The 12501-nt window shown below is 36.5% G+C and overlaps 1 protein-coding gene across 1 annotated transcript; it reads left to right on the top strand.

The window, feature by feature from the left end:
- Positions 1-8291: 8291 nt before the first annotated feature.
- LOC121994249 (protein PHOX1-like) lies at positions 8292-12275 on the top strand. Its single transcript, XM_042548347.1, has 2 exons — positions 8292-10297; positions 12085-12275. The coding sequence occupies exons 1-2, from the start codon at positions 8449-8451 to the stop codon at positions 12231-12233; spliced, it is 1998 nt and encodes a 665-aa protein (XP_042404281.1). The 5' UTR covers positions 8292-8448; the 3' UTR covers positions 12234-12275.
- The last annotated feature ends 226 nt before the right edge of the window (positions 12276-12501 follow it).

A 12501-nucleotide genomic window follows, 5' to 3' on the forward strand; every position in this document is an offset into this window, starting at 1 on the left:
AGCTCCTACTCCCCTTTGTGGAGTGGCCTTGCATGGAAGATATGAGATTGATGAGGGTGGTGGATCGAGATCGACTGAGGACACTACGTCGCAAACCCTAGGCCAAGTTGATTCATAGTCTTTGTGTTTTATTCTTTACTGCTTTGGTTGTCTACCTCCTTAGGAAAGTCGCGCTCTCTCATTGCTGACCACTGACGCCCATCTTCGTATTCAAGAGAAGTTCCAGTTTCACAGCAATCCAGCATTTTGGGAGTCAATTCATGCATCAAATTTTAATGATTTCAAGGAGACGAACCAATAGGATTTCAAGGTATACCCTAGAGGGTTAGAGAGTGTCAACTCAAATTGGAAGGGTGGTTAACCCAACTTTGATGTAGTTGGCATTTGGAGAGTATTTTCAAGATTTTGTAAACCTTTGAAAATGAAATGAATCATATGTTTACTCTTTGGAAGAGTAAAATGTGCCATGATATGAGGAAATAGATTTGATTTTCATTGGCATAATTAATCAAGGGAAAAAGAAATGCCAAGTTGAGTTTTAGAATTTTCTTGAAGAAGATTGGGCAATTTAGGATCAATTTTAGGTTTGGCTAAGGATTTAGGATGCTTAGATAGAATATCTAGGTATATTTTATTTATGCTAAAACTTGCCATGATTGATTGCTCATCGTATGCCATGACATCATATTGTGCATTCATGCTTACTATGAAAAATACAAAAATACCATGTCATGTTATACATACATTATGTACCTGTGGTATATTTTCTTTTAAAAATTATTCTTTTTGATGTATGCCATAAAATCATCATGCATTATTTTAATTCCCTTGAAATTAAGGACAATGACATTTACTAACAAGTGACATTTTAGGTGGATGTTCATAATTCAAAATGCCTAGATAGATATGCATGATCCCTAGCTTAGGGCACAATCAAAATCTACATCTCACAAAGACTATAAGGTGATTTGTATATGTTTTAGTATACATTAAATACAAGTGAGATATTAGGGGTGATGAACAAGACTTAAGATGTTGATTTAGTGCATCTAGTTGAGTTTTGATTTCATCAAAACACATAGTTATGTGTACTCCAATCATTGGGAAAGCTAATGTACAAGTCATGTGCATTGAGCCCAAAGAACATGGTTGGAAATTAGTTTTGAAAAAAAATTAAATATACTTTGGAAAACCTTGGTGAAGGCTATATTTTGATAGTAATCATCATTGAAAAGTTAAACACAAACTTGAAAGAAACATTGAAGTTTTTGCAAGTTTCCAAATTTGTGTCAATCTTTGAAAATAAGATGTATTTTCTTAGAAAACTATTTTTTCATGATAGTATATACCCTAAATATTATCTATAATAATTTTCATTATTTTTAGAATTTTATAGAATTTTTGGAGAGTTTCTGAATTTCGTTGAAATTGAAATTCAGGAAATCAGAGCCTCAATCGATCAACCGATCGATTGGGATGTGTTTCCCATGAGTAGTAGCTCATAGAATCGATCAGCCGATCGATCCATTCACGCCTGGATCGATCGGGCAATCGATTCAAAGACAGTTTCTGCGAACAGAACATCTCTGAATCGATCAGTGGATCAATTGAGCAAATGTCAATCGATTGAGCCCCAACCCAATCGATTGAAAAGGTTGACTTTGGCTGGAAAAGTCTTATTTCAACACTTTAAGCCATTTTTAGCCCCTTTAACCATTCCTAACCTCTTGGAATACATTTGTATACATTTAGGGGGAGTTTTTATGATGAAAACAAGGATGGATTGGTTAAGGAACACTAAATTGAAGTTTAGGATGAGGTTAGTTTCAATATTGAATCTTTTAAACCTCAAACTTCAAATTTTTGGGTTTCCTAAAGATTTAGGGATTCCAAGTTATTGTTGGTGCAATTACAGAAGTTTGAAACATGTTTTTAGGAGGAGCTACTCTTTAAAAATATGGAAATATTTTTCCGAAACCACAGAAGGTGGTAAAACCTTTATTTTGTAAAATGTTCAAGGTTGAGCATGGGGAAACAATGGAAGATTGGATATCTTCATTGTAGAAAAAGAATATGCTCAAAAATAAGTATTAGATACAATGAAGGGTATGAGACCTTCATTGTTGGGATGATGAATGCTCTAGGATGAGTTCTGTGAAGTGGTAAATGCTCAAGGGTGAGCATTGAATACAATGAAGGGTATGAGACATTCATTGTGGTGCTGTGAATAACATGTGAGGTTGTGAACAACGTTGAATAACTCTTCAGGAGGAGAGTTTTTGATGTATGCCAACAGGGGGAGAATGCAGGGTTTAAGTTAGACCTTCATTGTTCTCTAGGAAAGGGAGAGAATGAAGGAAATCCTCATTCATGCATTGACATGAAGGAAAGTTGAGTCTATGGGATTAGCCTAACTTAAAGGTATTGTCAAATATCAAAAAGGAGGAGATTGTTGGTACAATATCTCTAGGTCAAGGTTGACCTGGTTGACTAAGCTTGAGTTGACTCAAGCTTGAGTCTTGATGTTTGGGTTTCGATATTTGATAATACATGAAGATTGCAGATGCAATCGTCTGATTGACGAGATTGTTAATACAATTCCCCTCTGGTCAAGGGATGACCAGTTAGATATGAAGAAAAGTCAAGTAGGTTAAAGGGTTGACTGGATACTTGACTAGAAAAGTCCTAACTAGAAGTTAGGCAGTTGGAAGTCTTGGTGAGTGAAGCTAGGCAGTTGGAAGTCCTAGTGAGTGAAATCAAGTAATTGAAATCCTGGTGAGTGAAGCCAGGTGAAAGACCTAATGAGTGAAGCTAGGCAAGTGAAAGTCCCGGTGAATGAAGCCGAGCAGTGGGAAAATCCTGGTGAATGAAGCTAAGTGAAAACCCTAGTGAGTGAAGTCAAGTGAAAATCCTAGTAAGTGAAGCTTGGTAAAAGTCCTGGTGAGTGAAGCCAGGTAGATGAAAAGTCCTGGTGAGTGAAGTCAGGCAGATGAAAAGTCCTGGTGAGTGAAACTAGGTAGATGGAAATACCTGGTGAGTGAAGCTAGGCAGGTGAAGATCCAGGTGGATCAAGGTTGACCGGACACCTGGTGTTGGGAAGCCCAAGTAGGTCAAAGTATTGACCGGATACTTAGCACGAGGAAATCTAGATGGGTTAAAGGTGACCGGACATATGGTGGAAGTCCAAGTGGGTCATGGAGGACCGGACACTTGGCACGAGACGGTAAGTCCAAGTGGGTCAAGGTTGACCAGACACTTGGCACGAGGAGAAAAGTCCAAGTGGGTCAAAGAGTTGACCGAACACTTGGCGAAGAAGTCCCGCCAGGTCAAGCTTGACCGGATGCTAGGCACAAGGAGTCCCAATAGGTCACGGTTGACCGGATGTTGGGTTTGAGGCACCTTAGACTTGACTCGGGCAAGCTAGGGTTGGTCAATTTGATCAAGTGATCAAATTGGACCGAGCCCAATCGATCAGCTGATCAATTGAGCACAGTGTTGCGACAAACAACATCCCAATCGATCAGCTGATCGATTGGGAAGAAATGTCGTAAGCATATAACGGTCTCGAATTGATCAGCCGATCGATTGAGCACTGCCAATCGATCAGTCGATCGATTGGGGGCTAGAAATAACATGTGACACGAGAGAGCTGAATCGATCGGTCGATCAATTCATGTCATTTTTCAGAGAGCACAGAAGAAGGCTGAATCGATTAGCCGATCGATTCATTCTCCTCGATCAATTGACCGATCGATTGGGAGATGACTGTTGCGCAGAATAAAGCTGTTGGCGAGTGTCTTCCTCCGTATCTCTTTCTCTACACTTCTTGCGACGATTTCTCATAGGCTCACGCTAGATCTTGAAGCTTCTTGGAGTAAAGTGTTGCTGCACTTCCAAGGTCAAGAGGTGTTCCACACAAGGAGAAGCAAGCTAGGGTTTTGTAAATCTTGTAAGATTTGTAGTGTATAAGATTATTTTTTCTTTCTTCTTGTATTGAGCGGTTGTACAAGGCTTCTCCACCTTCGGTAGTTACCGAGAAGGAGTTTTTTATTAGTGGATGAGTGAGTAAGGGTCGGATCCTTGGATTAGTCATCTCTTCTTGAAGTGGACACCAAGTAAATTTAGCGTTAGCGTTGTGAGTGTGCTTTGTGTGAATTTCCACTCCACATTGTATCATCAAAGCAAGACAACGAAGCGCGACAAGCTATTCCCCCCCTCCAGCTACAAATCGACCCTAACATATATATGCTACTTGGGATGAGGTAAAAAACCTGCTCCTCGAAGAAGATAAACTAACTTATAAAGGCTTTTATTTGATTAATGAAGCATATGACCTACTACGGACCAAACTAGGTCCTAACTTCATCATCAGTCCTCTACTTCACTTGGACAAAAAAAAAAATTCAAGAAGACACAACTTACTTAATGACAGCAACTTTGTCAGTCAATACTAGTCCTGACAGACTAGATAGACAGACTAGATACAAACGTACTTTCTGTTCCACTTAAACCAATGAATTATCAGTCATTAGAAATCTTACAAGCTACCAATAAAACAAAAGACAATTTACTATCTATCAAAGCACTTCTTGAAGATATACGTACTTATATTAGAGGCTTGGGAGATACCTCTTCCTATAAATACTTTATAGAACTTGAAGAAGCTTTGAATTGGTTTCATCAAAACCCACGCTTGGGATTACTATTTCTTATGGAGAGGAATACACTTATAAAATTACTTGTACAAAGAGTTTTCCTCAATGTTCCACTCTAGAAACTCCAGACTTAGGCTGTAGATGCCAATTGCTCTACTCCAAGAAAAGCTAATATTCATGCAGAAAAATTCAAACAAAAAGAATTATAGAGGAAGGCTAATTACTCCTATTACTCTTATGAACTTTGGACTTCTACAACAACCATGGGTACAGGATATAGATTCTGTACAAACTTTGTCTCCTCTTCTGGGAAAAAGAATACAGCATATACTTGAAGAAAAAAGATATGTTAGTATTAACTACTTTTGATAGCTCTCTTCCGAAATGGTTAGCTACACAAATAGAATTAGTCAGACATCTAATTAAACTAGATGTCTAAGGACTTAATATTCAGCTACTTTCTTTTGAAGAATATTTGTCACACACGGATAAAGAATGAACTTCACTAAAACCATTGACAGAACAACTTAAACACTGGAGATCTTCTATTCAAGGTAGTTCTTGGCTTTAGGATCCCTACCAGGATCCATTAGAATACACTTTGACTAAAGAAATATTTACCGACAAAATTTATTGGCCAAAAGCTTTTGAGACAATGTTCTTCCCATTCACTTACTTCACGCAGCATCCAAACTCATGTCAATTTTATCAAAAGGAAAATACTGCATGGTTTGGCAAACAAAAAACTATTACACCATTAGCAACTTCAACCTCTACCCTACCCCCATCCATGGGGTATGTAGAAGAAGCTAATCTAATTAATATGATAAAAATATAATACAAACCCTGATGCCAACCATGATATCAGAAAGCACTTCAAACAACTAAACGTAAGCCCTGACATTAGAACCCACTACTTACGTTAGCAATGACGCTCATTAGCACTCAGAAGCATCCTTATCCTCCACACCTCTCCTTCCAGAGCCTTATCTCCTCCTCTATAGAGCAAGATTCCTTCTGCTCTCCTAGAGGCATCAAAGAACAACACCACAAGAGAAGCAGATACACCTCCTCAGACGTTCTTCTCTTCTCTCTCCTCCTATTTTCTCTCTCAAGTTCTCAGTTTATAAGGCCCTACTAAGAGCTATAAGTAAGTGTGTACTTTTTTTTTTAATTTTGTACAAATATGCTCATGTACTTCTTCATTATGGTTGAGTAAATAAAGTACTTCTAAGCCTTAGGGCTGTGTTTTCTTCATCATTAACTCAATTATCCTCAATCCTTATTGGAGTATACTTTGTAGAAACATAACTAGCTAAGAGAGAAGACAGAATTTAAACTTCTGGTTCTGTAAATCCTGTTCAGGCTAAGTAAGACAATCAACTCGTATGCTTTAGTAAGACCTGAAGAAAAGCCGGGGCAAGAAATCAAAGGGCTAGTCAACACTTTTAGAGGCTCCCTACTAGGTGAGATTCACTAGTGAGAGTTAAGGAAAGAAACTAGACCCAAAGGTTTAGAGATAACCCCAAACAATTTAAACCAAACGCAATCAAATCCAAATGAACTTTTAAAACCCAAACTTGGTATCTTTTACAAACAAACTTTTAAACCCCAACTCAATTAAACCCAAATGAATACAAAAACTGAACTCAAACTTGGTATCAGAGCCAGTTCTTTTCTGGTTCTCTACTTTGTATGAATACACCTTCAACTTCTACAAAACTTGATTATTTTGATCTTGCTGTCCATCCTAGAACTATCATAACTTTGGATCATATGAAACATACTTCTTATATTAGAAGCAAATTATTAGCTCAAACTTTATATTCTGTAATCTAACCTTAGGAGAAAGACATTTTAGTAAACTACCAGGAGAATTAGGAAAAGAAATACATAAAACTTGGACCGACTTACTTCTACAATCCTGCATTTTAAATTGACAACCATGATTTTTTTTAAATGTCGACTGCACCCCCTTGTCCCCAACTAGTTATGCCCCTGCTGACAACTCAACAGTTAGCTAGTTGATGGATGGTGACTCGGCGGGGGAATGAATGAGATCAATTGAGTTTCTAGAGACCAACTTTTTCTGAATAAAAATCAACACGAAGTTAAACGGGGGCCTAAAGCGATCCTTGGCATTGCCCCTTCGACTTTCAAATCAGAGATGGAGAGCAGAGAAATGAACGGAGAAATATAGTATTACATGCCTTTTATAGAGGAGAAAAGACCCGACTCTTCAATATTTGATCTCCGTTAGTTCGGCGACTATAACTTTTCGGAGATAAGTTAACTCTTGCCTTTGTGACTTAGGTGAATTTAACTCCAGTAGTTGTGACTCTTTGGAGGTGAGTTTAACTCCAATGGTTGTGACTCTAAAGAGGTAAAGCGATTATGACTTTTTAGAAATAAGGCAGCTATGCTTTTGTAACCGTTAACTTTTATTGCCAAGTTCATTTATAAGTAAACTGAGAAACCTCTAATATTACAAAGTTCTTTCAAGAAAATTCCGACTTCATTTGGACATTTCTTTAGATTCGACCGACTCTAATCACTTATATCTTAGTTCAGATAATGACACATGCAATTTATTTTGACCAAGTCAAAGACCGTCCATGTGGACCTTAGGTTGATCGAGATCATATTATTAACCTCCATATTATTTCTGTAAAAAGTGAAATTCGTTATCCTAACGGTCCCTTTAAGTCTGTCCCATATTATTGAAAGGGAGGAAATTAAGAAATCAAAATTAAAATTAATCATCACATGAAAGAGTAATTCCTTGATCTTTTCTGAGATTCAATTCTTACTCAATTTTATAAATTGATTTTATGATAACTAACTAGATTATGCTCTGAATGCCCCGTATAAATCATTCAATATGAAGAGCTGAATTGGGAAAGTCATTACTAATCCTTTAAATTAATTAATCACTTTATCAAATAAAGTGAAGAAAAATAGTGAATGAACAAATTTCTCCAACTGTAATTTCTTCACCTTAAAAAATCCCAAACTTAAATATTATTTAAAAAAATCTCAAATATGGAAATCAAAAGGGAAGAAAAGTGAGATTTGTGGTTGATTATCAAAGTTGGCCAATATAGTAAACATGAAAAAGATAAATTATGAATAATTATTAATATTTTTAATAATGGCTAACTTTATATAGAAGGCCAAACATCAAGTTAGACAGTATCTCATGTGACTTGGCCGTTAGACCGTCCGACAAAACTCGCGGTTGATTATCAAGGAGGCAAATTGTCGGTAGAAAGCGGCTGTATTACGTGGCAGCTCCCATGTCCAAATATAGATTCATTCGGTGGCCATGCCGACAAAAATAGCCCGCAACTTTAGGGTTGGTGCTGCTGCCTTGTCGTCCAATTAGGGGCGATGGCCTATGGATTCTTGTGGAGCCATGGCGTCCTTTCCGTTGAGGAACGGGAAGACCAACCTCGTCCCTCAAAGTTTTTAACTTTTTTCGTGTTCCAGAGGCGGGAGACAAGATTTTGATTCGAAGAGGGAGCTTGGTTCAGATAAGTTTCCGACTCTCTTTCCCCAATGGTTTCATGATGATTCTAGTGAAATGATTGGGTCTTCGCTACGAGTTTGGGATTTTAGTTGCTTCAGGTTTCAAGGCATTGTGTGAGCGCCTATTGGATGCTTGCCAATTGTTCTTGTCGCTGCTGCGTTCATTTTGGTTAAATTTTGAACATTTGAATCTCTGCTTGCTGGATAATAATTTGTTTCTGAATTGGGAAAAAAAGATTGTTACGTTGAAGATACCATCGGAAGTATGGAGATGAATAGGTCATCTCTTAGGAATAGGAGTGCCTCGGCTAGGCTGAGATTGCCGAGCTCGAAAAGCATCCGTACTTTCGACCGCTGCGCCACGTTCGTCAATGAAGACACAACGGTCTTCATGGAGATGGCTCAGCACAAGAAAGAAGAAGGCAACAGGTTGTTCCAGAGGCGGGAGTATGAGGACGCACTCATGAAATATGACAAAGCCATTAAGCTGCTTCCAAAGAACCATATTGATGTTGCAAACCTTCGCTGCAACATGGCATCTTGCTATATGCAGATGAACCCTGAGGATTACCGCCAAGCAATCAATGAGTGCAACCTTGCCCTCGAGGTCTGTCCCAATTACAGTAAAGCTCTAGTGAAGAGGGCCAAGTGTTTCGAAGCTCTGAACAGGTTGGATTTAGCCAGCAAGGATGTGGATTTAGTTTTGAGTTTGGAACCGAACAATATTGCGGCATTGGAGATTTCCGAGCGAGTCAAAATGGAGATTGAGGAACATGGCATAAGGTTGGATTATAGGGAAGTTTCTCCACTTCCAGAAACACCTATAGAGAAACAGAAGCTAAAGAAGAAGAAGAGCCACAAGTCGGTGGAGAAGATAGTGGTTGTGGAGGAGAAGCATGTTGAGACTAAAGAAGAGCCCATGAAAACTGTGAAGTTATTCTTTGGGGAAGACATCAGATATGCACATGTACCAGCAAATTGCACCATATTGCAGTTGAGGGAGGTCGTTGCTAACAAATTCCCAAGATTGAAGGCTTTCCTTATCAAATTCAAAGATCAAGATGGTGACTTGGTCACAATCACTACATCCCAAGAGTTGAGGTGCATAGAAGAATCTGCAGACCCACAAGGATATATTAAGTTGTTCATCATAAAAGTAAAACCCGAGGATGATCCTTTGTTTGAAGAGGCTATAAAAAGGGGATCACCTAAGAAGAATAGCTTTTCTGATGACAAGTCCTCCTCAGTTTGCATTGATGACTGGATTGTGCAATTTGCTCTTCTATTCAAGAACCATGTTGGTTGTGATTCTGATGAGTATCTGAACCTTCATGAGTTAGGAATTAAGGTTTACTCAGAAGCAATGGAAGACACCACTACAAGTGAAGAGGCACAGGAAGTTTTTACACTTGCTGAGAAGAAATTCCAGGAGATGTCAGCTCTAGCTTTATTCAATTGGGGCAACGTGCATATGTTTCGGGCAAAGAAGAGGTTATGCTTATCAGAAGAAGCTTCAAAGGAGTCAACGCTAGTCATGGTGAAAACTTCTTATGAGTGGGCTCAGGCTGAGTATGTTAAAGCAGGAAAGAAATATGAAGAAGCTTTGAAACTTAAGCCTGACTTCTATGAGGCTCTTCTCGCTCTTGGATTGCAACAGTTTGAGCTAGCAAAGCTTTCTTGGTGTTTCGCAAAAGGAAACATGGCAGATGTAGAGAATGAGCCTTCCACAGACGTTCTAACACTATTCAACCTCGCCGAAGAGAACATTGAGAGGGGGACACAAATTTGGGAAGAAATCGAAGAAGAAAGATTAAAGGAAGGGTCTAAACCCAGTGTGGAAAAGCTAATGTTGCAAAAGATGGGTTTACAAGATTATTTCAAACATCTGTCAAGTGATGAAACAACAGAACAAGGTTTTAATATGAAGACTCAAATGAATATATTTTGGGGAACTGTGCTTTATGAGCGATCTGTTGTGGAATTTAAATTGGGCATACCACTTTGGAAAGAGTGTCTCATGGCAGCAATGGAAAAATTTACTGCGGCAGGGGCTTCTCCAGCAGATATTGCTGTTATGGTTAAAAACCATTCTGCCAATGAAACTACTCAAGAAGGTAAAAGGTCTAGACCCTGTTTGAATGTATTTCTTTTTTTTTTTTTTTTGAAAAAAAAATTCTGTTCAGTGAAAAGAAAAGTTTAAGAAATGAAAGTGGGTTTCAAATTTTGTCTTAAAAATCTAAAATACTTGTTTGGTAGATCTTAGTATTAAGAATTACTATTTTTGTTAGATATAACAGTATTGAATATTTTTAGAGAAAAAATGGTATGATTTTATTTTATTTTATTTTTTTGTATTTAGGAAAAAAAATGAAAGAATTGTTTTCATGAGTGGCAAGGCTTGCTTGTCATCGTTGTAATAGTATCTCTTTCCTATTACATATGCTAGTTTTGTGTGCCCATCACTGATGTTAACCTATAATTAATTCTTTGTATTTAGTAATTTGTTGTAAATAAAGAATAAAAAGTAGGAGAGATAACTTTACATTGCCAAAATTTTTTGGATTTTTTTATTTATTTATTTTGGTTTTGAGGGTTATGCTTCTAATATGTTTTGAGGCTTCTTTTGACTTTACCAAAACAAAAATTAAAACTTAAAATTTTTTAGTTCTCAAATCACTTTTAGTATCTCATCTAGATCTTTTGGTTTCCCTCTATTCCGTGAATCTTCATCTTTACTTGATTTAAATTGAACATGTCAATATTTTCTTAACCTATTTATCCATTTTTTATCTCTCGGACAGCACTTAATTGCTCTCAGATAGTAACTTCATATGTTTATCTTTGCATTTGTATCTTCATTACATTAAGGTTTTTATGTGTTTTTTTTTAAACTATCAACAATTTGATCCTTAAAGTTTGGCATGTCATCCTTCGTACTCATAGATATCTTTTTAGTCCAAGGGTTGAGCACTACTCTATCATGTAAAACTCCAAAAACTCTTTATTTTAACCATCCTCTCTTTATCATATCAATGATATATCTTCATCAACATTTGTTGAATAATATGTCCAAATATATAAATTTTAGAGAAATTTTCAATCGCCATTATTCATAACTATTTTCTAGATTCTTTTCATATATTGAAATTATATTTATTTACTCATTTTTGGTTTTTCTTAAAATTTTTAGTTCCTAAGTTGCTCTCCACAATTATTGCACTAGTTTAATAAGTTCATACTTACATGAATATGTCTAATATCATATGCAAACAATATATAATAGGAGATTTTTTTGAAACTCATCTTCTATTCATGTAAAAAATATAAGGACTGACATTTGAATACTGAAAATTTCTAGTTATTGTAATATTAATATTTACAGTATAATATCTTTCTTCTTTCAATCAACCACAATAAATTTCTAAGCACTATATTAAATTTTTAGTCAATAGATAATATGCACATTCTTACTCTTTTCTATGTTTGTCTACCAGCTATGTTATCAAAATAGAAGTTGCGAAAAGTTTTAAGATTTGTGTGATTTGGTTAGTATTGATATTCATCTAAGAATACTGAAGCTTTGTGAGATCAAATGGTTTATAAAAGAACATTGTAGGAAACGTCAGATAACAACCAGCAATGGCGATGCAATTATTGTCAGCACAATAATTGAGAATATTAGTATTCATATTATTTAGTTATGCATTTACATGTACAAGTTTTGTTAATTGGCTTCTCATTAACCAACATTTCCTTAGACATGAACTCTTATTTGGCTTGTGTGATTTAACATTTTTATTCAACTAATGTTAGCTTGATGCAAATTTTACAACTGAAGCCTATAAAATCTTGAGTATCTTAGATGGTAGTTGTTACTGAAGTGTGATTATCCATGATGCAGATTTATGTTTCAAGATTGATGAAATAGTTCAAGCATGGAATGAGATGCATGATGCAAAAAGGTGGCTAAGTGGTGTTTCATCTTTCAGACTTGAGCCTTTACTTCGCCGGCGGGTTTCCAAGTTGCACAATACATTGGAGAACATATGATGTTTATATTTCTGAGAATGTTTTGCTACTGATTGTGTGTTATCATAGGTAATCTTCTCTACTAAAGTTCTTGAGTACATCTACTTTTCATATATAAACTACTATATTGGAGCTTAAAGAAGTAGCTTTTATTGTTGGTTCAAAAGAAGTAACTTTTAAACACAAAATGTTATTTCAAAACAAATCAATGATACATTAGGATAAAACTTATAACAGTTTGAGGCAACTCCTTTACTTCCTTTTTTTCTACCAGACATCGTTGCTTCAA

This window comes from Zingiber officinale, chromosome 6A, assembly GCF_018446385.1.
Source record: "Zingiber officinale cultivar Zhangliang chromosome 6A, Zo_v1.1, whole genome shotgun sequence".
In the NCBI taxonomy this organism is placed as follows: Eukaryota; Viridiplantae; Streptophyta; class Magnoliopsida; order Zingiberales; family Zingiberaceae; genus Zingiber; species Zingiber officinale.

Coding starts and splice junctions, on each gene's coding strand:
- LOC121994249 (XM_042548347.1), top strand. CDS start 8,449: ATGGAGATGAATAGGTCATCTCTTAGGAATAGGAGTGCCTCGGCTAGG. Junction 10,298..12,084: donor CAATGAAACTACTCAAGAAG/GTAAAAGGTCTA, acceptor TCCATGATGCAG/ATTTATGTTTCAAGATTGAT.